General features: G+C 55.2%; 4 protein-coding genes across 4 annotated transcripts; 2 read left to right on the forward strand and 2 right to left on the reverse strand.

The window, feature by feature from the left end:
* Window positions 1–2,310: 2,310 nt before the first annotated feature.
* MRS44_000544 (uncharacterized protein) lies at window positions 2,311–8,153 on the forward strand (the record flags this gene model as incomplete). The annotated part of the gene is made up of 4 exons (XM_065624095.1): window positions 2,311–2,793; window positions 2,849–4,374; window positions 4,419–5,588; window positions 5,645–8,153. 4 exons carry the CDS (start codon window positions 2,311–2,313, stop codon window positions 8,151–8,153), a joined length of 5,688 nt encoding a protein of 1,895 aa, XP_065479814.1.
* Window positions 8,154–12,212: 4,059 nt separating this feature from the next.
* MRS44_000545 (uncharacterized protein) lies at window positions 12,213–14,280 on the forward strand (the record flags this gene model as incomplete). Its single annotated transcript, XM_046278237.1, has 2 exons — window positions 12,213–12,719; window positions 12,778–14,280. The coding sequence occupies 2 exons, from the start codon at window positions 12,213–12,215 to the stop codon at window positions 14,278–14,280; spliced, it is 2,010 nt and encodes a 669-aa protein (XP_046139214.1).
* Window positions 14,281–14,991: 711 nt separating this feature from the next.
* MRS44_000546 (uncharacterized protein) lies at window positions 14,992–18,664 on the reverse strand (the record flags this gene model as incomplete). The annotated part of the gene is made up of 5 exons (XM_065624096.1): window positions 14,992–16,232; window positions 16,301–17,239; window positions 17,294–17,417; window positions 17,469–18,106; window positions 18,439–18,664. 5 exons carry the CDS (start codon window positions 18,662–18,664, stop codon window positions 14,992–14,994), a joined length of 3,168 nt encoding a protein of 1,055 aa, XP_065479815.1.
* Window positions 18,665–22,474: 3,810 nt separating this feature from the next.
* MRS44_000547 (uncharacterized protein) lies at window positions 22,475–23,848 on the reverse strand (the record flags this gene model as incomplete). The annotated part of the gene is made up of 2 exons (XM_065624097.1): window positions 22,475–22,975; window positions 23,039–23,848. 2 exons carry the CDS (start codon window positions 23,846–23,848, stop codon window positions 22,475–22,477), a joined length of 1,311 nt encoding a protein of 436 aa, XP_065479816.1.
* Between the last annotated feature and the right edge of the window lie 797 nt (window positions 23,849–24,645).

The following is a 24,645-nucleotide window of genomic DNA, read 5'->3' on the forward strand; positions in this document are numbered from 1 at the left end:
CGGTGAGTCTGGAGAGGAATAACAGCGTGACTCACGAAGCCATCCATGTCCGTGATCTCAAGAGGTACTATGTAGGTACCCAATAACAAGACAGGTCAGGCCAACCAGTCGTTCGACCGGGAACGGGGACGGAGACGGAGACGGAGACGGCATAAACAACTTATGCAGCAACCACTTGGGGAGGAGGGGGAGGGGGGAAACAAAACAATACCTACCCATGGTTGCGTTGCGTTGTATTGACCGGCACCTGGAACCTGGCACATCCATTGCACCACCACGCGTAGATGGAAGGGAGGGAGGCAGCAAGAACCCGCGGAGGCCAAAAGCAAGCAATGAGGCAAGCAACACCAGACATAGAGGGGGTTTCAATGCGAGGGGGGCAATGGGAATTGCATGAGAGAAGAGGGACCCGGCTGATGAGCGGGTTCAATGTCTTGTTCTAATTGGTAGCTGAAGGTTGACGTCGTTATGGCATGAAGAACTCATTTGGAGCTCGCTAGCATTAGAGTATCACGGAATCTCCATTACCTACCTCCAGCACACCCAAAAGCCACCGGCAGCGAGCTAGGGATAAATCAAATGCGGCTTGACGAAAGATGCCTGTCTCGCCATGTCCGGGCCGTCTCCGCGAGACGCCCGCTCGTCGGCCGGTGGCTCAACCCATGGCCCCAAGTTCGGGGCAACGGTCATTGGAGGCGGTCGGCGACGGAGGGTAAACTTGGGGGTTGAGGATTGCTGTAGCTTGGTTATCTACCCAGACCCAGCAGCAGCAGCAGCAGCAGCCGCCCCAAGGTACAAGCACCAAGTAGGGTGAGACTGTTGCAGTATTGGTGCCATTGGGTCATCGATTGGTGGGGGAGAGTGCAGATGCGGCCACAGAAGGCGGAGAGGGGGAGAAACCAGAAGGGATCATCAGTTTTTTGCACTCCCTCGTGTTTCCGTCCTGCAGCCCCGACGAGGCACCTGATGGCAAAACCTTTTCCTGTCAGGTCCTTTGACGGAGCAGATCGTGGCTGCGCTTCCTTCCCGTGGTGTATGTAATGTACTGTACTGTATGCTGTGGCACATTGCACATGAGATGGTTCCATCCACGGGTTAGGGAGTCTAGGCGTGGACCATTTGGGCATGGAATCTCGATCGTCACGGACAAAGGAGTCCTCTTACAGTGCGTGAGGCACGTGGGGGGTGAAGCAATTCCTCGTCCATCTGCGCTGTCCTTTCTCCTCTGATGGAACCTCTCTTGCATTGGATGATAGAATCAAGAAGAATCCTCAGGGTTGCGAGCAAGTGTTGAGGTTAATAACAGAAAAGACAAAAACAAACATGGGAAGGGGAAGGGGGAGGGGGTTGGGTAAAAATCGGGGTCCTGCCTGTCGTGTCCTGGGCCCATTCTCTTGATGTCTGAAACGTTGACACAATGGAGAAACACTGCCGCAGAAACCAGCGTTGGCGAAAATAGCGACCGAAAAAAAAAATAAAAAAAAATTCTCAACTGGCTGATGGAGATTCCTTGGGTGCAGTGCTAACGGATCCATGGCCTGGAACGATAAGTGACAAAGCACGCATCTTACACAGCCTGGGCAAGCGCTGCAACAAGGTGCCCGCAACACTGCAGCTCAGCACAACTAGGAGCTAGCCCCCCGGTGGTGGTGGGCGGTGATTGGCTTATGCGCCTTCCTTCCCCGCTTATTGTATCATGAGAGGAAGGAACGCGAGCATCGTGAGGCGCCTTGGTCTGAACTTTGTCTCTCTCCCCCTTCGAAGGCTTAAACGGCGACTTTGACCCAGGCTCTTGAGCGTCTCGGACAAACAAATACTCGAACCGACTCGTGCGGATTCCACCATAGTCGACAAGTCCATCCCGAACGATCCCCATCCTCGTCCCGTCGAGTAACGAGGCCAATTCGTCCTGCCTGTGCCCGAGCAAGGTACCCACGTCGTCCGTTTGGTCGTCGCTCGTTCTCGGGTCCCCATTCTACGCACACAAGACTCTCCTCGGCTCCAGACGCTTCAAAGACTGTCACCAGCGAGCTCGATCGATTTTCCCACGGCCCAGGCCAAAAGCCTTTCCACAGCGTCAGCCCGAGTTCCTCCTCGCTGCCGGCCCTCAGTCATGTCTTCGAGTCTCGCGGGTCTGTAGTTCTGGCGCCCTTGCCAGACCCCGAGTCTCTCCCCACTTGTGCTTCTTGCTGGCTCACCAGCTGCCCTCACGCCGGGCACCCGGCCGAATACCCCACGGCCGACGACAACCACGAAACGCCCAACACTGCCTCCTCCGACGAATCGAGCAGTTACCATCTTTGAGACGCCATGGACTCTCCGTCGGGCGCCTCGCTGGCGCCCCCGGCCGTCGCCTCTCTGAGAGCACAACAAGCCACTGCCATGGAGAGATCTTTGAGCCAGGACATCCGGGAAGAACGCGAGGAGCTCCGTGAAGCCGCCGAGCAGACCCTAAACACCATCGTCGACCTCAATCTCGATGGCACCATCAAATGGGTCAGCCCGTCATGGACCGACGTTGTGGGGACACAGTTCGAGACCGTTAACGGCCTCCCCATCTCCGACTTGATAGTCAGCGACAACAAGAACGTCTTCACCGAGGTTGTCGAGTCTATGAAGAAGGATGACTCTCGAAGCCACCGAGTCCGTTTTGCCGTTCAGCTTGGACCGCTCTCTAAGCTGCTTACAATCGACGACCTCCAAGATGACCCCGAGAACCAGCAACCACAAACTGTCGACCTTGAAGCCCAGGGAATCATGGTTTACGACAGCGTTTCGGGTGGTGAGAGCCACGTAAGACGGACCCGGCCTTGCACTACCAATCATGCATACTGACAATTCCTCACAGATTATGTGGATGCTGCGTCCTTGGATCGCTCCTCGAGAGATCAAGATTGACCTTCCCAATGTCATTGTCGACTCGTTAGGCTCTGGGGCTGAGGTTTTGGCAAGCTATCTGACTCAGCTTGCTGAGAGTGGCCTTGATGAGCCCGAGCAACAAGACCCCCCACCCCCGGTCCTCTGCCGCATTTGCGAGCGTCAGATTCCCCGTTGGTGGTTTGAGAAGCATACCGATCTCTGTCTACAGGAGCATCGAGCTGAGATGGATGTACAGATGGCCCAGGAGAATTTGACTGAGCATCGACACTCTATCGTTAAAGTCCTCGACGCCTTGGAGGCTCGCAAGAGTCGATCATTGGCTGGTGACCAATCCTCGCTCCCCATTGCCGAGTACAAGGGCCTGCCTATCGGGCCACCGCCTTCAACACAATCGTCACCTGGCAGCTCCTTGCCTCGATCAAGGGAGCGTTCTGGTGGACTCGGGCATACTAGGGCACGCTCATTCGCCGTTCGCCGACCCCAGGCCCGAATTGTCGAGCTCCTCATGGATCTCTGCGATACTGCCATTGAGATCAGCACTCCTGCCATCAAGGAATCTTCGACACAGCACAACAACGGCGAGTTCCGGACCCAGTCGCCGCAGTCCGAATCACGAATATCACAGGTTCTACAATGGCAATCCCCAAGTACAAACACGCTGGAGCAGGAGCAGGGCCTGGCTCTTCTGTGTGCTGATACGGAAAAGGTCGCTCGAAACAAGGTCGATGCCGTCTTTCGCCACAGGAAGATCATCGAATATGCCGAGCGTATTCGAATCGAGCTGGCGTGTCTCGTCCAGGACTGCATTGACGAAGCACTGAGGAAGGCAGCTCGTATTGCCGCTGGTGACCTGACAGATTCCACAGAGGAGGGAGAAGAACTGGGCCCAGAAGAGTACGACCAATGCGAAGTTTGTGATGAAGACGTCGTCGTCGAGAACAACGAGGAGATTTTACCCGAGACTCTACCCCCTGAGTCTAACCCTCCCCAGTCTGTTGCATCCGAGCCTCGCGAGAATGAGAACTTTGCCGAGCCGTTGAATAGCCCGTCTGCCCTGGCTACAGCCCTCCGTCAGATGGACATCTCCGACAGGAAGAATCGTTCACGGCCGACTTCGTTCGTTGCGTCCACCAGATCCAGCAGCCCGAAGGAGTGCCCTACCCCAAGGTCCCATCTCGGTGGCTTAAGCAACCTAGGGGCTCAGGCGCGAGACACACGCAGAGACTCTCTTTACCTAGAAGGCGAACTTGTCGATAGCGAAGGGAGTTTCCGGTCGTCATCGGTTGCATCTCGGAACGCCCCCAGGACCGAGTCCCCCATCTCCGAGTTTGGGGACCTTCGACGTGCTGCAAGCACACGGAGACGTCACCGGAGAAGTCTCATTCTACCTGGCACTTCGTCTCCTCACCGCCAGGAATCCCCCTCCAGACCAGCTCAACCATCTTCCCCCTTGCGGATCAAGGCCCGGGGTTCCCCACGTCTCAAGAAGGAATGGTATCCCCAGAGGCTTCACCCATGCTTCCTGGAAGCGATTTCAGTTCCCCTGCCACGCACCCTCATAGACATCACAGAAGACAGTCTTCAGCAGCCATATCTGACTTTGTCATGAAACCACCACCTTCACCCCGTTTGGGCGCCGGTGCCCCTCCTCAGCCTCGTCCAACGCAGCCCTCAATCAAGGACTTTGAGATTATCAAGCCCATCAGCAAGGGCGCTTTCGGCAGCGTCTACCTTTCCAAGAAGAAGTCTACAGGGGAGTACTTTGCAATCAAGGTTCTCAAGAAGGCCGACATGGTTGCCAAGAACCAGGTCGGCAACGTCAAAGCCGAGCGTGCCATCATGATGTGGCAAGGAGAGAGTGACTTTGTTGCCAAGCTCTACTGGACATTCTCAAGCAAGGACTATCTCTATCTTGTGATGGAATATTTGAATGGCGGCGACTGCGCCTCACTCATCAAAGTTCTTGGCGGGCTCCCTGAAGAATGGGTGAAGAAATATCTGGGCGAGGTGGTCTTGGGTGTCGAGCACCTCCATAGTCGCGGCATTATCCATCGTGACTTGAAGCCCGATAACCTCCTCATTGACCAGAAGGGCCACCTCAAGCTCACAGACTTTGGCCTTTCTCGTATGGGTTTGGTTGGCCGACAGAAGCGGGCGTTGAATAGTGAGAACTCGGACGGGACACCAGACTTGCTGAAGCAGGGGCCCTTTGCTCGATCTACGTCTATTGCATCCTCACGATCTACTTCGCTTGACTTGCATGGGCCTGCTCATTCGCCCAGCGCAACACCCCAGATGACACCAGAAGTTGGCAGTTTAGGGCAGCCGTCCTATTTCAACCTCACCCAGGAGCCACGTCGAGTGTCGGGCACCCATCGAAGTGATAGTGGCGGCAGCGAGACACTCGCACACATGGTTACCAACTTCTCCTTGAACGATTCCGAGACCGCCTCTCAGCCCAACAGCATAAAATCACCTCTGGATGAGGAAGTCATTGCCCAAGGATCACCGGATTTGCCACCGAGCGTAAATGCCAGAATCAGCATGGACAGCCATACCAGGAATTCCCTTCCACCATCCAACATGATGCCCCCTCCAATGGCCTTATTCAACCCCGAAGATACCAACCGACGCTTCGTGGGCACGCCAGACTACCTGGCCCCTGAAACCATCAAAGGTGACAAGCAGGACGAAACTAGTGATTGGTGGTCTGTTGGTTGTATTCTCTTTGAGTTTCTCTACGGTTTCCCCCCTTCCATGCTAGCGAGGCTGAGGAAGTCTTTGAGAACATCCTGGCGCGAAAGATTCAATGGCCAGACGAGGACGAGTGTGAGCTGGTGTCTGAGGAGGCCAAGGATCTTATCAACAAGCTGTTGTGTATGGAACCCCACCAGCGGTTGGGCTCTAATCGCGAGGACAAGTTTCAGTCTGGTGGTGAAGAAATCCGGAAGCATCCCTGGTTCGATGAAGTGAACTGGGACACGCTCCTTGAGGATGAGGCTCAGTTTGTGCCTCAGCCAGAGAACCCTGAGGATACGGAGTACTTTGATGCCAGAGGTGCAGTCTTGCAGTCTTTTGCGGAGGAGATGGAGGACCAGACATCACCACCATCTTCAACTGCCGGCTCCGAGTATGCTGAGCGCCCTCATGACGCATTGTCACGAGTTCGGTCGCAGGTCAACTCGATCAGTCGGAAGCTCATGCCGCTGCACATCCCTCCTCATGTACGCGACCTCAAGTCGAGGCGCCTGAGTGAACCAGTAGCGATGGACGACTTTGGATCATTTTCATTCAAGAATCTTCCTGTGCTAGAGAAGGCCAACAAGGATGTCATCCAAAAGCTGCGAGCCGAAGCTCTCGCCGCACAGAGCAAGCAAACCTCCGTTAGCCCCGGAGCTGCAAGCAGCGTGATATCTCCTGCACCTTCACTCGAAGGCAGCCCCGTGATGTCGAACCCTATTTCGAGGACCATTTCCAATGCCAAGGCGACAACCCGAGCACAGTCGCCATCTGGCTTCACAAACGCCTCTCCAAGCCGGGCCTCTCAGCCATCATCTCCCTTGCTCGTCTCATTTGTGGCTGGACAAGGGACGGATGGACGACGAAAGGCGTCAAGCAACTCCTCAAGCCTCTCTCACCAATCGACAGCCGCATCTCTGCAGGCCAGCTCGGCATTTGAGGTTCCTAAGGTGCCTCCGAGCTTGCAGAAGGCTGCCACCACTGTTGCAGCAACAACCTCGTCCCCTGCCAAGGGCCGTGGAACGGCACCACCTCCCCTATCCCTATCGCCCCAGAAGTCCATCTCAACACCACGACAGTCAAGCAATTCGTCGGCAGGACGATCGAGGTCACTTACAGTGGGCTCACAATCCCAAGACGGCAGTCCCGTTGCGACAGACATTTTGCATCATCATCGCAATCGCAGAAGCCAGGTGTTCGACATGTCTCCGTCTTCGTCAGACAATGAAGGCGAGAAGCACAACGCCCTGCTTAGGGTACAGCGACGCAGACAGAGCTCAAGGCGACTATCTCAGATTGCTTTTGATGCTGGACCTACCTTCCGGCCATTGGATGTCTTGATCTGCGAGGATCATCCAGTGTCACGTATGGTCATGGAGAAGCTACTGGAGAAGCTACGATGCCGAACCATATCCGTACCAAACGGGTCCGAGGCAGTCCGTTACTCGATGAGCGAGATCAAGTTCGATGTGATCTTCCTCGAGTATCAGTTGCCACAGATTAACGGAGCCGACGTAGCACGGATGATCCGGGAGACAAAGAATGCCAACTCACACACGCCAATCGTTGCCATCACGGCATATCTCAAGGAGCTTCAGGCGCCTCACTACTTTGACTCACTGATTGAGAAGCCCATCAGCTCATCGAAGCTGACGGAAGTGCTTCGAGGGTTATGCCAATGGCGACCTGAATCCCCGGGACAAGGTTCATCTCTTGGCATGGTCCGACCGGTGCCCATGGGGATCAGGAAAGCCAATGCGCGTGTAGAGGACAGCCCGACGTCGGGCTCATCCATCTTCGCGGGACGCCTTGGGACAGCGATGATGTCGAGCCGTGAAGATTCGATCAGCTCGTCCCTGTTTGGCGACTCGGAATCAGTGACGACAGACGAAGTGCCAGTCGTCATCAGTCGCAAGGCAACGAACGACTGGGACGAAGGGGGTCTGAACATCACAACGGATGGCGACATGATTGAGGTATCGAGGAAGGCAATGCCCCAACTTCTAGCGCAGCAGTCAGCACCGGCACAAATGGAGCACCGACCACGAGCTAGCGATAAGCTTAAGGGAAAGAGGGACGGATCGGAGCAAAGAGCGCTAGATGGTACCGAGTCCGCCGATGATGAGGACGAGGAACTCGGGAGCGGAAGGGAGAAGTCGCTCGCACGCAACAGCCAGCAGATCCTGGGAAAGACAAACCTCCCCAGTTCAAAGCTAGGGATCGAGATGATGCGGGCAAATAGCCACGACAGCTTGACGATGGGATCAGAGAGCACTCCCGAGGCTGTGACACAAGTTGTGACGACGCCATCCAAGGAGATGGAGATGGGACTACTCGACGGTGGAGTGCTTGCGCCAGAAGCGACAGCACAGACACCACCTGAGGGGGGATCCAAGAAGGAAGGGGAGACAGACGGAAGTGACAAGGACGGGGCTGACAGCGTGGACGCTACACCCCGGCCGTTGACGACGACGCGGGTGGATGGCGACGGCGGTGAAGACGATGAGGCGACACCAAGGCCGGCTGGGAGATGACGATCTCTCAGCAAGGTCGGGCAAGGCAAGGCGACGCAGCAGCTGTAACATGTTAGAAACGGGGCATGTTGCAGTATTTTGGCATGGAAGATGACGGATGTTTCTGTTGTTGTTGCCCATTATTTCTTGAAATTTCCTTTGTATCTACGAAATGCAGCGTGGCGTTTGAGCGGAGACAACTGAGCCAAGTTGAAGAAGAGCTGAGTGGACGGATGGACATGGAGGCTGTCTCATTTAAGCGCACGAAATTGTGCGGGGAAGCGAGAGGAGAAGATGAGATGAGAGAGCAAGGGCATGGATGCAGGCGAACAGACTGAACTCGCACAAGACATTCAAAGAGTGAGTGATTGCATCCGGCGGTAAAGGGAAGGGCATTGGAGTTTCTTGACTTTTGTTGTCTCGTCATTGCTGGGGAGAGTTGAAGATGATGGATGCATGGGCAGAAGACTTGGACAATCAAACTCACAAAACAAAAAAGGGACAAAAAAAAAGAAGAAAAAAGGCACGTCATTGGGACACAGATATGTCTCATCAAGTGTGATTGCAAGGAATATGGGAGTTGTCGTGGTAGGGGTTTGATGGGTCTTTTGATGGCGATGGTGGCTCAGAGTGACGAGGAGGGAGTGGCGGATCAGCACAACGTCAGGGTTTCCTTGACGGCGACCTTGTTCGTTGCTGTGTAACTGCTGTTACTACTCATTCACGTCTCGTTGGGCCGCCTCGCTCTGCCCAAGGTACATGCGATGGATTACATGTTGTGTTGTACTAGAGATTCCAAACAAGCAAGATACAAACCTCGATGCATGATCCCTACCGGGTGTCGTAACCTAAGTGAGCCTGATACAGAGACACGACGCATGTTTGGCTGGTGTTGTGTAAGCATAAACCTGAGCCAATCTATCTCTAAATCTGGATGTGGAGGAGAAGAGTGTAGCCGGAAGGATCCGGTCGGGCGAGGCCGGCGAGGGGAGGGGGTCGAGTCTGATGCTGACGAAACAAGGACATGTTGGAAGAGAGTAGTACTGTATATGGGATGGATTATCAAACAGAACATGTCGAGAGAAATTGACATGGATCTTCTTGTTGGAGCGGACGTACGAGATCGGCCGAGAGAGAGGTCAGAGCAGAGACGAGACTAGCCAAGTTGGTGGTAGTAGCAACTGGCAAGCCATGTATAAGCCTAGACTTGGCGATAGACTAACAAGCTACTGTAGGTAGCGTAGCAAGCGAGCTCAAGAGCCGAGGGACGAAAAAAAAATATCCACGCATCCAATGTCACTGTTGCTGCTGTGGCTGCGAGGCGTCTTGCTGTCGAACCGGGCCGGACTTGAAGGAGGTGGGTGATGGTGACTAAATTTCGACTCAAACCCCGGGTGGAGAGAGAGGCTGGCAGCAGCAGGACAAGCAAGTGTGGAGAGAAGCAGGCAGGCTTCATTCGCTGGATGGAGCATGCATGGTGTTATGGTTATTCCAAAGCAGCAGGGTCCGCCGTTGGGGCGGGGAGGAGAGGAGAGGGGGGGACCTTTTGATGGTCTCAAAGGTTGATTCGCGAGAGGGAGTGAGGGGATAAGCAAACGAGCATCCAGCTGGGGGATCCCATGAGTTGAAGTAGCAGCGGGGGGGAACCTTGGATGAATGGGCTGGTTGGCTGATATCCAAGGCCACAGAGTCCTTACCCGCTCGCTGGTGGTGTGTGTATTATCTGACGTGAATTTCTGTGTGTTGCGACCAACAAAGACAATTGACAGAAATGGACACCGAGCTCAAGCATGATCAAGCTGAATACTGTCCTTGATGCGAGTCAATTCCGCGCGTGTCGCATGGCGCGTCTTGCGTGTGAGTGCGAGGCTTGTGAGGCTTGCATCGGCGACGGGTACGTAATGGGTTTTACAGGGTAGGCATCTGTAGGCGGGCAAGCACTGCGGGATTACTTGTATTGCCGTGTCTAGATGAGCTGTACGAGTGGGACACGGAGGTTGACCGTTCACGAGACGGGGGAGGGCATCGTGAGGCGGACTTGACGGTGAGGACAAGCTTTTCTACAACGGTTGCTTCAGGATGAGCCATTGATCACGTTAGGGCAAGATCTACTACGCAGCTGATTTAGAGTAGCAATTTAGCACCAAGAATTGGGTTGTGTGTGTGTGAGAGACGAAAAAAAGTGTGGTGCCGTCGTCGCAGGGTCCTCGTGTCGTTAAGTCGAGGTCTCGGGCGAGGAAAGTGTCACACGACAAGTTTCCGCTTTGGGCCAAATGTCGTTGCAGCACGTGCATGAAGGATCCACCAGGAAGAAGCCTTGCAGAGGGAACCCCCGTTTTTTTTCCTCTTCAGCCAAAAATTCTTCCCCCTGGACCAGCCAATGCAGTGCAAGCAAGAGAGGGGGCGTTGCGGCTCCTAGAGGCGCCGAGACGGGAGATGGCGGTGGTCGACCTTGGCGTTCTGGGCAAAAACCGTCGTTGACCAGAGGGCAGCCGTGGGTGACGCGAGAAATCGCGATCCCGAAGATCCGAGAAAATGGGGTGCATTGGCCTCGATGCAAGAGATCATGGGCGTTCCTGTGCGTGTGCGTGTCCCCGGTGTCTGGATTAGGACACCGAAGGTGGGAAAAGGAAAAGAGAGGGAAAATGGAAGGTTTATGTATGTATGGATGAAACAAAAACCAGAGGGAGACGGGCCGTGATGGTGTGTGAGCGTCTTGCCATTTCAATGCAGACTCGGCATCCGAATGGTTACCTCGAGCAGTAAAGAGGGTCCCCTTGGTCTGTGGGCGACGGATCTCAATGCCCATGGGATGTTTTTCGAGCAATGATCTTCCAGGAAACGGAGTCGGCCGAATGGTTCCTGCGGGTCTTGACTGTCGAGATGTGCCGTCCTACCCGAGTCTCGCAGTCGCGTGCCCAATTGCCCGGCCTGGACGCCAAGACTTCCAGCCTGTTAGCCATCCCCGTAGCCACACGTGCTGGTGGCTTAACAGCTCCGACGTCATTACTTGTACTTTCGCAGCAGCCTCTTGCCTTTTGGTCGTCATGACTCTCTAAACTCTAGGTAGTTACGTACCTGCAGACCGAGGCAACTGCCCGTGGTGGATAATAACGTTAGGATCTGACATGAAAAGAGAAACACGGCATCTTCTTCCCGTGAAGGTTTCCATCATCCCGCTCCTCGGTCTGTCTTTTTGGGACTCTCATCGCCCATCAATCACGTCGCTCATTGCCGTGGGCTGTCTTGTCCTGTCAGGATCTAGCCTGGATCTCTCGGCGTTCGATGGAGGGAGGAGCGAGGGACCAGGGTGGGAAGGACCCATCCGCCAATCCCTTCCTGTCCATCAAATCACCTTCTCAACACCAACCATCCATCCCACTCTGTGTCTCTCTTTTTTCTGTCACTCTCGTGCAGCAACCCACGTCCGTCCCTCCATCATCCCTGGCTCGTCTTTTTTTTTTTTTTTTTCTTCCGCTCTCTTTTAGTCAGATCCGCTTTTCCTCCCGCCGTCCAAGCTTCAAGTCGGTCCCTGAAGGCGAGGCGGCGATGTGCGCGGCCACGGCCATGGAAACACTGGAGTCTTCCCACACGCCCCCCCTTCCTTTCCATCTTCTCACCCCCAAGCTTTCGACCCCAGAGATCGACTTTCGTCCACACGTTCTCCCACGAGGTTAATTTACGCATTCTTACTGGCTCACACTCTCTCACTATGTTTGACCGACGTCTGGAGCATCTCCATGCTCCAGGCGCACTCGACGCCGCCCATGGTTCTGCTTCAAATACTGCCCGTCCTCGCCCCAATTCACGACTTGTTTCTCGCTTCTTCTCCAGAGCACAAGACATGATCAGCAGAGGCATCGAGTCCTTGATTTGACCTTGATCCGCCGTGAATTGCTTCTTCCAATTCGCCTCTCACACACTTCCTCTTTTGGTGTTTCCGTTTTCGGACTCCAACACCTCTCACTTATACATTCGTATATAAACAGCCACAACCCACCACTGCCAAGAGATCACTCTCATTGAGCTTCGCCAACCGCCTGCACACTCAATCACAGGCACATCAAGCCTTTTACCAAAATGGTTCACGCCCGTCACGAAGCCGCCACCATCCCTGGCGAGATTCCCGTGCCCCACGGTCCTCCAGACAGCGACGACCCGGACGAGCCCATTGCTTATGCTACCGCCGATGAGCGCCGCATCTTTAGCCATGTTACCCGTCCTGACGACTCATACAATGAGGACGGTGTCTACTGGGCTGATCTGCCTCTGTCCCAGCGCATGAGCTTCGTCCACAAGATTGACAAGCAAGCTGCCAGCGAGGAGGCCAGATCCGCCTGGAGCATGTTCAAGGAGGATCCTCTCTCTCCTCTCTCTTGGTATTTCCGCCATGCAGTCATTCCCGGTGCTGGTCTCGGTCTCGAGGGTTACGTCCTCTTCTCCATTGGCAACCTTGAGCCTCTCTTCAAGGCTGCCTGGCCTCAGTGCTGGAACAAGGAAAAGGCCACCGAGTGCTCTCACAACTGGATTGCCAGTGTCACCTACCTCGAGATTATCGGTATCATGGTTGGCCAGGCTGTTGTTGGTGTAAGTCACCCAAACTCACTCATATTTACACTTCCCATTAATACTAACCCTCTTACAGGTCATGGGTGATTGGGTCGGCCGACGCTGGGGTCTCATCCAGGATGCTGCCATCATGTTCATCGGTCTTCTCATGCTCACTGCCAGCTGGGGTCTCACCCTTCAGGGCTGGGTCATCTGCTACGCCTGGTCTCTCTTCTTCTACGGTTTCGGTGTCGGTGGCGAGTATCCCATCACTGCTACATCGTCTCTCGAGGGTGCCTCCACCGACGGCAAGCTCTCTACTCGTGAGGATCGTCTGCACCGTGGCCGCCGTGTCACCACCGCCTTCCTGATGCAGGGCTGGGGTCAATTCGTCAACCAGGTCGTCCTCATTGTCCTCCTCGCCATCTTCAACAAGGGCCAGAGCTCGCCCCCTTACACGACCTCTGCTGCTCAGTACACCTTCCGTCTCTCCTTCGCCTTCCCTGCCATCGGCACTCTCTGGCTTCTCTACTACCGTACCTACCGCATGCCCAACGCCTCCAAGCAGCTCGCAGAGGCTAAGAAGCGATCCAACGTTACCGGCTACGACCTGAACGCCCTCCGATACTGTTTCACTCACTTCGGTGGCCGTCTCTTTGCCACTGCCGGCACTTGGTTCTGCAACGATGTCTTCTTCTACGGCAACAAGCTCTTCCAGTCTCAGTTCATCAACGTCATCTCTGGCTCCAACCACACCATCTTCACCACCTGGACCTGGAACCTGGTCAACATCACTGTCTCCATGTGCGGATACTACCTTGCTTCGCTCCTCATTGACAACAAGATGTACGGCCGCAAGAACATGCAGCAGGTTGGCTTCCTCATGTGCTTCCTCATGTTCGTCATCCCCGCCTTCAAGTACGATTACTACACGAGCCCTGCCGGTATCCACGGCTTCCAGGCCATGTACTTCATCTCGTCCTTCTTCAACCAGTTCGGCCCCAACTCGGTCACCTTCCTCGTCGCCGGTGAGGTTTTCCCCACTCCCATCCGTGCCACCGCCCACGGCTTCTCCGCCTGCATCGGCAAGTCTGGTGCCCTCCTCGCCTCGGTCCTTTACAACTACATCGATGACCAGACCAAGTTCTACGTCGTCCCCTGGTTCGGTCTCGCTGGTATGCTCCTCACCTGGCTCTTCCTCCCCGACACCACCGGCCTCGACCTCAAGGAGCAGGAGCGCCGCTGGCACTACATCATCGAGGGCAAGGAGAGCGAGTACCATGGTGTCGCCGTCAACCCCGCCCACCTGTCCCTCTGGGAGCGCATGCGTGGTCTTGCCAAGCCCTACGACCCTGAGGCCGACTGGCGTGCCAAGATCGCTGACATGCGCGCTGAGTGGGAGCTTGTTCAGGCCAACCGTGGTCCCAAGGACACTGAGGGTGCTGAGATGCCCGACGATGGCGAGTTCTCCCCCGAGATCCACGAGTTCTTCAAGCGTTCCGCCCCCAAGAACCTTGGCCGTCGCGACAACTCCCTCATGGTCGATGAGTCCATCAACGAGAAGACGGCTCTGCCTTCTGAGGACTCCAGCTCCAAATAAATCCTCTCCTCTTCCCTCTAGTGATACCATTCATCCTCCACAAAACATCAAATCTCACACATACATATACGCATATTTGGGGTAGCGAGTGGTCTTTAGCATGGCATTGGCGTTGATTGCGATTAACATTGTTTCCTTGTTTTTCCTTTTCTGCCCACAAAGGGCTTGACATACATGTTAGTAGTACGTTGCAGGTGGTGTTAGGGTTGAAAAAGATACCACGAGTATAGATACTATGGTTGACGTCGAGTTAATACATCAAAACTGAAATTACACATGTCGTCTCTTGCTTTGGTTCCAGTGATGTTCAAGTGATATGCTCTGAAAGAGCCTTGATTCGTTAAATTCAAACACACTCAATGCCCAACTATGGATGGATATACATATGTAAAATAATCTTACAACTGAAGAAAAAGAAGAAGTAATCAAGAGCGGCCGTTGTTGGCCAAAGTTTCCATGGTATCTAGAATCCAAATCCCGTTGTTCGGTGCGCCAGGCACTTTGTCTTTATGATCCTCATGTGTGTGTGTGTGTATAAACAAATAAAACAAAAAAAAAAAGGTAAAATCGTCGTCCACTCCGTTCACTGACTGTCCCGTTTCCTCAAAAAGAGTAGGTGGCCAAAACCGTGGCCTTGATCGCGGTGCCTCTCTATTCCTCAACGGGTTGCCTTTTTTTTAGTCTGTAACTTGATTTTCGTATTTGATACTTTTATTGTTGTCGTGACTGCGGTCGACCCTGCTGACCTGATGTACTGGAAGATGGCACAATGACGCTCAAGACACAGTCGTCAAGATGCTCATAAAAGTCTTGTGCCGTTCCGAAGCCAATCTTGCAAATCGAACACCTCGCTTTCGTCCCGGCCGGATCCTCGCCGCTGGGTAATCGATGACCACTGCTGTGACCCGTCTGGTCAACTTGATGAGCAGCAGTCAGGTGTCGTTTGAAGACGTCGGCGCGCGTAAAGACCTTTTCGAAGGGGCTTCCGACACCAGGGCAGAAGGGGCAGACCATCGAACCGCGGTAGTGCGTCAGGGCATGCCGGTTCTTGTCGTACTTGCGCGCAAATCCCTTTGTATGGTATTCGCATGTTACGATAGGGCACTTCTCGGGTCGTTCCTCCTGATGCGTGAGCATGTGGGAGGCGAGATCACGAAACTCGCGCCCACAGTCTGGATGAGGACACTTGGTCCGGTTTTCGGTAGGTCGGCGAGACGGGCTGGCTCGTTCGATCGGCATCGATGGTTCAACAGACGTCGAGACGCGTGGTCCTAAAACTGCGGCCGTCTGTAGCGGCGCTTCAGGGGCGAGTGATGCCCGTTGGGAGACAGAGTCTCTATAGTCAATGGGGGTCTGGAACTCTTCCATGTCATCCTCCCCACTAGATATATGCTCCTCGGTAACGTCGACAGATTGGCGTACTTCGCGCATCCAGTCCTTCAAGACGCTCATGGATGGCCAATCACCACTAGCTTTACCAACTCGATGCGGTCGAAAGTGGGCACGACGAAGATGCGCTGCCGCGTTGTAGTACGCGCCGTAGCGCTTTTGTGCCAGACATGCTTTGCAACGCGACAAGGGAATGATTGGCTGCGGTGAAGAAGGTATAGGGTTCTTGGGTTCTCTGCAAACCCATCGCTTGACCGTGGCCGAATGTTTGGCGTCCATGTGCCGTCGAAGCTCGTGATCGCCTCGGAAACCGTCTGGATGCTCGTTACATTTGTCGCAGTACACGCGCCGCAAAGATGTTCGACGAGAAGAGGACCTGAGCCTCGACGGTGATATTGGCTCTCCAGACGGTCGTCGCGATTCGGTAGTTGGTGATATATCGTCCCCTACTGTGTGTCTGCGTGTTCGCCCTGGCACTTCAACTGGCGGCACAAACTGCCCCGGAGGATGCAACTCCGGTCTCGAACCAAGCGGTACGTAGTGTAGGCCCGAGCCTGAGGGGCCTATAAACGGCGTCGAGGTTGGGAAGACTTGTCTGGACGGGGGCTCCAGTTGGGCCGGGGTAAAAGACCAGATCCTGAAGGCCCCGAGTATCGTCTGGCTGGCATAACAAATCCGTTGAACCCATATCTCGGAACTTCGCCGGTTCCAAGCTTGAGGAGAAAGTCGAAACTCGAGAAGATGTGCTTTGGCAGCCAGGTTTCGCGGCGAACAACACGTGCTATGTGGTGGATGAGTGGTTCTTCCAGCTTCGCGTTGCTCGATAAGGCATCGCTCGAGTTCGAGAATAGCGATACTAGAACCTGGTAAACAGTTCGAGCAACTTCATCAGAGGGCTCTGCTGGTCTTTGACCGTTAACTTTAGAGGAGCGCGCAATATCAACCAAGATTCTCTCCACGGCGCTGAATATGCAAAGCGAGATGAAAACTCCAAGCCATTGTTTTATGCCCATGGCTGCCGGGTTTGAGGTAGCAAAGTCAAACGAGACCAGAAAGCGTCGCGTGCATTCCCTGAGAAGCTGATTTCGTTCCGCAGAAGGACCACTTTCGATCGGAGGTCGGGGAGGAAGGTTGTCTCCCTGGATAGTTGGGTTCGGTTGGGATGCATCGTAGAACAAGACTTCTCGAAGTAGCTGTTTTGCCCGAAAGAGTGCCGAGTGCTTCACCTTTTCCTCCTCTCGCGACGTAGAGAGTTGACCGCTGATCGCCAGGAGCTCGAGAAGATCGAAGGCAGCCCCGCGGAAACTTGAACTGGATTCGATGAGGCGCAAAACGGGAGGCATGGATGTTGGATCATGGATATTCGGTTGTATGGCTCGTGTAGGACGTTCGTCCAGGTCCAACTCGCCATCCTGCCACCAAAACGTATCCTGAAAGTCAAATCTCCAAGAAACAGTTCTTGGTGCCGTAACCAGAGTCGGATTCTGAGCTAGAATAAGGTCGTTGATGCTCCCTCGTCGTGGATTAGATGGTGTTATAGGCGTTTGAGGCTGCGTCCAAGCAAAAGAACCTGCAAGTGACCAGTCAAAAACAGATAATTTTGCCTCGTCCAGGAACCCCATACCTTGGAGTAGAACATCGGTCAGTGAAGTGACCGGCCCTCGGTAACAGCCCAGAACACGCCAGTGTGCCTCTGATTCGGATGATGGCGCTCCCACGCACCGTGAGCAGGGGTGGTTCGCGTCGCACTAGAGATGACATGAGCTTGCAAAACTAGCAAAGTAGTCAAGAGAACCTACTTGGCTATTGGAAGCTCGGCATCGTAGACAAGGTTCGTTGTTCCGTAAAAGGTTAAGTTCCCCAATTGATTGTAGGCGATGATGTCCAACACGAGCTCGTTTCAACGGAGGCAGCTGAGGGTCAGGAACGGATTCCCCGCCGGTTCGCGGTAATGTAGGTTTAGGATCCGGAAATGTGAAGCCCAGGCCAGATTCTCTCCTTGTCGAAGCCGTAGAAGGGGTTGGAAAGGGAAGAGGAGGTAGGTTAGTCGTTACGAGAGTCGTCGGTGGTTGAATAGGTGGTAATCGGTCCCGCGGCAAGGGGACACTGCTGTTCTCTGGTCGTCGCTCGTTGGGTTGCAAAGAGCCCCCAGGCTTTCTAAACAGTTCCGAGTCGCCCAGAGTTGTGTTTGAGTGGAGTCGAAGATGGTTGTCACGGTCCTGCTGAGTTGAGAAGCCGTAGACATAGTGTATGCACTGATCGTGCCAGCATTTAAACGGCGCTGGCTTCAACCTGTCGAGGGCTGATGCAGAGCCTTGCGAAACCGAGGTGTGAGTTACTCGGTCATTGTGTGTAAAGTGATGTTCAAGCCATGAAGGGTATCCAGGTGGCAAAGGGACTGGCGGTGAGTTTGTCAAGATACTAGCGACGTCCATGTCTATGCTGTTAGTCTCACCCGCACTCGGAACTAGCCTCGAACGAGGGCTCGAGAACCAAACTCCAGTTGCCAACTCACTTTGTTGTATGCAGGCGGCCTCGAGACACTCGCAACGATACTGGAGCGCCCGCGCCTCTTCAGCTTCAGAGAGACAGGGAATGCGTGACGCGATGCCTACGCGGAGAAACCATGATTAGGATATGCGCCAAAGGATTTGCCGGAGCAGGAGAGGAGATGCCGAGGAAAAGCGCCAATGCTGACGGTAGATAGGTAGGTAGGTAGACAGGTAGACAGGTAGACAGCTAGGCACAGGGAGGCGGGACGAAACACACCGTGACGTTCGACAATAGTCTCGAGAGCGCGAAGTTTGTGCCGCAGCATGTCGACCTCGAGAGCGGCATTGAGAGTGACATTTTGACCTTGGTGTGCTGAAGTTGGTGCGACTGACCTCGGACCGGCGTCAAGATCGACCTGAGGCTGCTGGCGATGGGCGGCGGCAAGATCAAGATGGGACTCCGGGTCGGATAGGCCCCGCGGAGTGCAGTCATCCCGGCTCATCTCTGGACCAGATCATCTCATCTCGTCCCGACTCGACTTTTCAATGCTGTCCTGTTGGGTTGTCCTGAACTGGTGAGCATGGCTGGTCGTGTCGTTTCGTTTCCCCCTTCGTTCGGCGACGAGTTCGCTGGCTGGTTACTGCGAGAGTCTGCCAGTAGCCATTTGTCGCCGGTCTGGTACACAACAGAAGGCGGGCAGCCGTCGGCCGATCAAGGAGACGGGAGGAGGAGGTGTATGTACTGCAAGTACAGACAGGTCAGTACTGTACTGGCCAGCACAGCACTGCGAGGGTGAGTGAGGAAGAATCGACTCGAATCGACGGCCCCCCGGACGAGCAATATCAGGATTGAATCCGGAGGCTCTCTCTCGTGGAGATGCTAAAAATCAAGGCGAATGAACGAGCCAAGATTTATCAGAGGGCACGAGCGCACGACATTGTGCTGGGCCCCCCGTGGCCCCGGCCATGTGTGAGAGAATCAGCGAGGGAGTGAGGGCAAAGAGTGAGCAAGGTGGGGCAGTGCTCCCCCGTCGCGGCAGATTTGGAGATAGTGCCGACAACGATGCGGTGCGGTCTCTGGGCCTGGATCCGTCTGGAGGCCCCCGTCCGACCAGGTATAAACCGCAGAGTTGCAAGGGGACCGCAGGGTACAGCACATTGGCATTGGCATTGGATTCGCGCGCAGGAGCTGTCCTGTCCTGTCCTGTCTGTCCTCGTCTGTCTGGCCATCCATCCATCGGCCATCGGCGGCAGGGCAGCCAGGGCAGGGTGAGCATAGCATAAGAAAGAGACAGGCCGTGTTTCTTGGCCGACGTTGACACAGTATGTTGCCCGCCGCTGACTGCGTTCACAGGCAGTGCGGATCCCAAGCCATGTCATCCTCTGTCGAGGTCTCCAAGGGCCTTAATCCCAATGACAGACAGCGGGGAGCCACCCACCAACCGGGTCCTGGTCAGAGCCACGAGTCCAGTCCAGTCAAGTCAGGCATGAGCACGATTCCAGCAACCATCCATGGAGCACTGCACTGCACCAACAGCAACCCTGCCTGCGCGAGCTGTTCGTCCCGTTCGCCCTGCTTGCCCAGCTAGCAAGCCCCCTCGCCCGCAGGCTCCGTCACAAGAGACCCTGTCATGGTAGCCTCGTCGGGGTATTAGCCCCGTCTCGGCCGTAACCCTGTCACGGAAGGTGGCCAAGGTAGCCGGGAGGAGGGTGAGAGCTGAGCGCCGTTTGGCACCGCCGTGCCGTCTCGTCTGCTACATTTGCCTGGGTCGCCTTTTTAGAGCCTGCAGGAACGGTAACTGGACCGACAAGGCGGAGCGTGGTGGTGCTGGGCTGGTGGTAGCTCGAGCCGTTGCCGTGGCTTGGGGTTCATGTTTCTTTTCCCGGTGTATTGTTGGTCCCTAGTGCGTGCTGCTGGGCCGGTGTTTGATATTGCTTCTTTTTCCCTTCCTGCCTGTCAAGTCTCGCCGCCATGTCTCGCCGCAACGTGGACAGCTTCAGCACGCGCTCGGCCCTCAATCTCTCTCTCGACTTGCTGAGGGTTTTTCCAGTGGGGCCCGGTCTGGCGGTAAGAGATGGAACCCTTTGGCAAGGAGCCGGCAATGACCTCTGGGCGTAAGATTGGATTGTCCTCAAGGGAAGGGAGAGAGGTTAGTTAGTTGGCTGGCGGCTGGGACAATGTGGTGGGATCAGAAGGAAAAAGAGGACTCGAAAAGTTCCGGCCGAAACCTTCGGGGTCATCTAGTCTGGTCTGTCACTGCAGACGCGTCTAAGCAAACCCAGATTCAGAAGCCGGAGCAACAGCGCGTGAACAGTGACAGCAAAGGGCCGCGCCAGCAGCAACGGCGGCGTCTGACCGGTGCCACCAGCACCAGCACCAGGTCATGTCCTGTCTTGCCTTGTCTCGCCTTGCTTGCCCCTGCCATGGGCGCTACTGCAACTTGGAGCTCGTAGCGTGCTTCTGTCTGTATCCGTCTTCCAACGACACGGTCTTTCCCTGCATGTGGATGATCGGCTGCGACGTTGCGAGATCAGCGGAAATTTGGTTGGATTATGTATGGGATAATGGGATCCTGGGGGGTGTGGTTTTTGCCGAGATGAGGCAAAAAGAGTGAAAGAGATACTGTACCAGCCGCCGGGACAATCAAACCCAAGTCCATGGTTGAGCCCGGGAAGGAGCTGGAGGTGAGGGAAAAGGTAACCCTTCCCTGCCCTGGTCGTTCTCTCCCATGCTCATGGATCAATATGGAGCTTGGATGGAGGTTGTCAGAACGGGAGGGGGCCACCGAGCTTGGACTTGGGATGGAAGGAGCGTGGATGGGGACGAAAAAGGACCGTGCTCCTTCCCTGCTGGAACAGAGAGTTTGAAACCGGCGCCCTCAGCCAATGGGAGGGGCGGGAGCGACGGAACCCTTGATAGAGCACGTAGTGGGCAGCCGCTACCCTCGTGGCCCTGCACTCCGCCGGCCCTGGCACCTGCCTCAGAACCGTTGCGCTTTGGCCATCCCCGCTTCTTCACCGCGCGGTCGAAAGCCACCGAAATCCCGGTCGACCCTTCCTCATCTCGTTTTGTTCGAGGTGCGAGGCTAAAGAGGCCAGCCCTTGCGCAACACTGCCTGCATCTAGCATCTAGCACCTACATCAGTACATGCGTAAACCATGTACGTGTCTTTGGCTATAATATCCCGATTCTCTTCGGAGCAAACAGCGCAATCTCGATGACCACCACGATTCAGAGGAAGCAAGGGAGAAGAGGAAAATCCTGCATCGCCCATCCCCAAACAGGAAGATGAATGGTCCCGTCTTCCCAGCCCGGCGGGCTGCATTACGTCGGCCGGGTGCCCCAGCTTGATGCAACACCAACCTACGGACCGAGCCAGCCACGTCCCTCGCCCTCCCACAAGCCACAGACACGTCCTTCTGTAGAAGCTCTAGCCAACCTCGGACCAAGCCCCGGTTGGTCGTGTGGGTGTGATGGACGCAGGCTGCTTGCTTCTCTTGCTTGCAATTGAGAGTGATACAGGTCGTGGTTGGCCAATTCTGCTGTGGTTGATGAATCCATGCAACCAGAGGAACCTATGTAGTAGCCATGCAGCAAGCTGGCACTCGTCAGGCGACTTGTCGTGCTTTCAGCTCGTCAACCGGCCACCATCAAATCCACTTGACTCCCCTCGTCTCGGCAATCAAATCAATATGTATTAGGGATAATAGGTAGTTTATATACCCGAGTCTACTTTCTTTCCATGGTACTCGGTGTTTGCGTAGACAAGACAACTCGTTCATGGCATGCCCGCATGTTTGCATGTCGTAGCTGTAGCTCATGTTGAATGGCTTTCCCCCTCAGTGTGCCATTCCATAACCTGCTGTTGAGCTTTCTTTTTTTGTATCATCATGACCCAATAGACGCAAACAAGAACAGAAAAGAAAAGAAACGAAAAAAGAACTGACCCAGACCAAACAAGGGCAGAAGGGGTGGTAGGGCTGTTGCTTGTCACCACACCGGGGACGAAGGCGTGGAGGGAGGGAGGTATGAGGCGGAGGAGGTGAGGAAAGGGTTGATAAGAAAGGGAACAACGAGGTCGCCTGCTGAAGAAATGAGAAACCCGAACCGAGTAAAAGGAAAAAACGCCCTCCCTGTAACCGTTTCCCATTGTATCCTGTTTCCACACTCCCGCTCGCCCACCCTGTCACACATATTGACCGCTCTATTACCCTCTCGCTTACTGAATTACAGTAGCGAATTTCCATCACTTGCTCGGTCCCTGTGGTCATCTCGCGACCACGTCGTCTCTCGCGAGTCCTCGTCCATCGTCTTATTCGTTGTTGCTCCACCACGTCTTCTCCCTTAGTGGCATCTCTTCACCCGCAGCCTTCCGGCTGCCGTCATCCTCCGCCTTGTACGCCCAGTACTCACTCAACCGGAGCTCGGCATACTGAGCGTAATCAAAGTCAATCTTGGAAATGACAGACTGGATCTGGGACCAGATGCCCCAGTAGAAGCCCGGCACTCCTCGGTATGCGTCGACCTCGTCCATGAGCTTGCGCACCTCAGCCTCCTCGTCGACGTCCTCGCCGGTCAAGGAAAAGTACGTCTTGATGTACTCCTTCACAAATGCTAGCCGCTGGTCTTGTCTGGGCACTGCCGAGTAGTCACAGTCATATCCGGCCCACTCGGCAAAGTGGTTGGCCACATCAAAGGCTGCGGGCGAAGGAGTGGCATACTCATAGTCGATAAAGTCGACAGTAGGCGCCGCATCCCCGTCTCGGTGGATGATGACGTTTGCGCATAGCAAATCGCAATGCGCAAAGACGAGCTGCATTTTTCGCTTTAATTAGCCAATCTGTTAACCCCTGGGATCAGGCGCTTCGCAACATACCCCGTTCTTGCCAAGGCCAGGCCGTTGGCTCAACTTCTTGATCATGCCCTCCAGCTCCTGCTGAAGCAAGGCTTGCCTCTCGCGCTGAGCATCCGTGTCGGTCGGCAGGGCAAAGATCCACTTTTGCATGATCGTCCACATGTTGGGCGGGGGCTTCCCCGGAGCGGCGTTGTCAATCATGTCCTGCCGGGCCTTGGTTCCGTTGCCGTTTACGTGGCCGTTAACATGGCCAAGGCCGTTGCTGTTGCCGTTGACTTGGCCGTTGGAGGCTCCGTTGGTGTTGGCGGTGCCGTTGACGTGCCTGTCATCGCGGGCGTGGTTGGGGTCTGGCAGGCAAGGCACCGTGGCATGCCACTGGGCAAGGCGTCGGGCAATGGCAGTCAGGATGAGAGGGTCACTGAGGTCCTGGGCACGGGCAACTGTGCCCAGGAGGTAGCGGTACAGCATGCCATTCTTGAAGCGGGCGAGCAGCTGCGTGGCGAGGCCGTGCCTCATGAGCAGCTCATGGTTCTCAGCCTCGCGCTCACGGTCGATGAGGATGGCAGTCCCATGACCGTAGGCGCGGAGCAGGATGGAGTCCTTGTCAACGTCGAGCTTAGACAGTCCGGGACGGCGGTTGACAGCCTTGAGCAGGGTGTTTGTGATGCCGTCAGTGAAGCGCACAAAGTCAACGTTGGAGTCCTCGCTTGCCCAGTCGGGCATGAGGGTCAGGATGAGTTTTCGTGCCGAGTTATCAGAGTCATTATTGTCGTAGGCCAGGTCAAGGAAAGGCACATGGCCAAACTCGACGTTGGGCGGTGAGGCCGTCATGGTCACGCGAGAGCAGAGACAAGCGTCGACGAGCGAGAAGAAAAGAGATGAAGCTAAGCAACAACAGGTCGCGAGATGACGATGCGACCAGAAGTAACGATCGAGATGAAGGGGAGGTTAGAGGCGATGAGAATTGATACTCTGATGATGAGAGTTGCTCAGGTCGTTGGCATATGGATGTCCAGGGGCTTCAGTTCAGGGGCGGGATCCGGGGACGGGACAAGACCAGGACAGGACGGCCGGCGACGGTGGTGACAGATGGTGGAGAAAGGGGGCGCCGGAGGGAAACCAAGACTCGACAACGGAGCTGGAGGGAGGGGAGGGGGAGAACGGGAGGGGTGGCAGCGGCCGGGAAGCGGAGAATTCGGTGAGGGCCGAGATGCGGATGTCGATATGCGATGATGACAACGACGGCGATGGCGGAGGCCGAGATGGAGATGGAGACGGCGGAAGGTGAACGGGGGGCGCGGGATGAAGTTAGGGAGAAGCACACGACCTGTTACCCTTCCAGTCGGGAGATGGACGAAAGCGCGAAACGGGATCGGGAACAGGGAAAACGGGCGGTGGTTTTGTGGGCGAAGAAGAGAGCGGGTGGGCCAGTGAAATGGGCGGCCTGGACCATGTGAAGAAGGAGAGGAGAGGCCGGTCCGCCACAAGTCGGATTTCGGATCTGGCAAATTTTTATCCAACGTAGTTAGATGGATGGGTCAGAGGTCGCGTGTCACTTGGGAGGGACCCTTTGTTAGGTTGGACGTTGTTGAACGTTGTGCCGCTGCTGTTGCAAGAGTCAAGTTTCT

The sequence above is a fragment of the Fusarium solani genome (assembly GCF_023522795.1).
Source record: "Fusarium solani strain SB1 chromosome Unknown bctg00000000, whole genome shotgun sequence".
NCBI lineage: Eukaryota > Fungi > Ascomycota > Sordariomycetes > Hypocreales > Nectriaceae > Fusarium > Fusarium solani.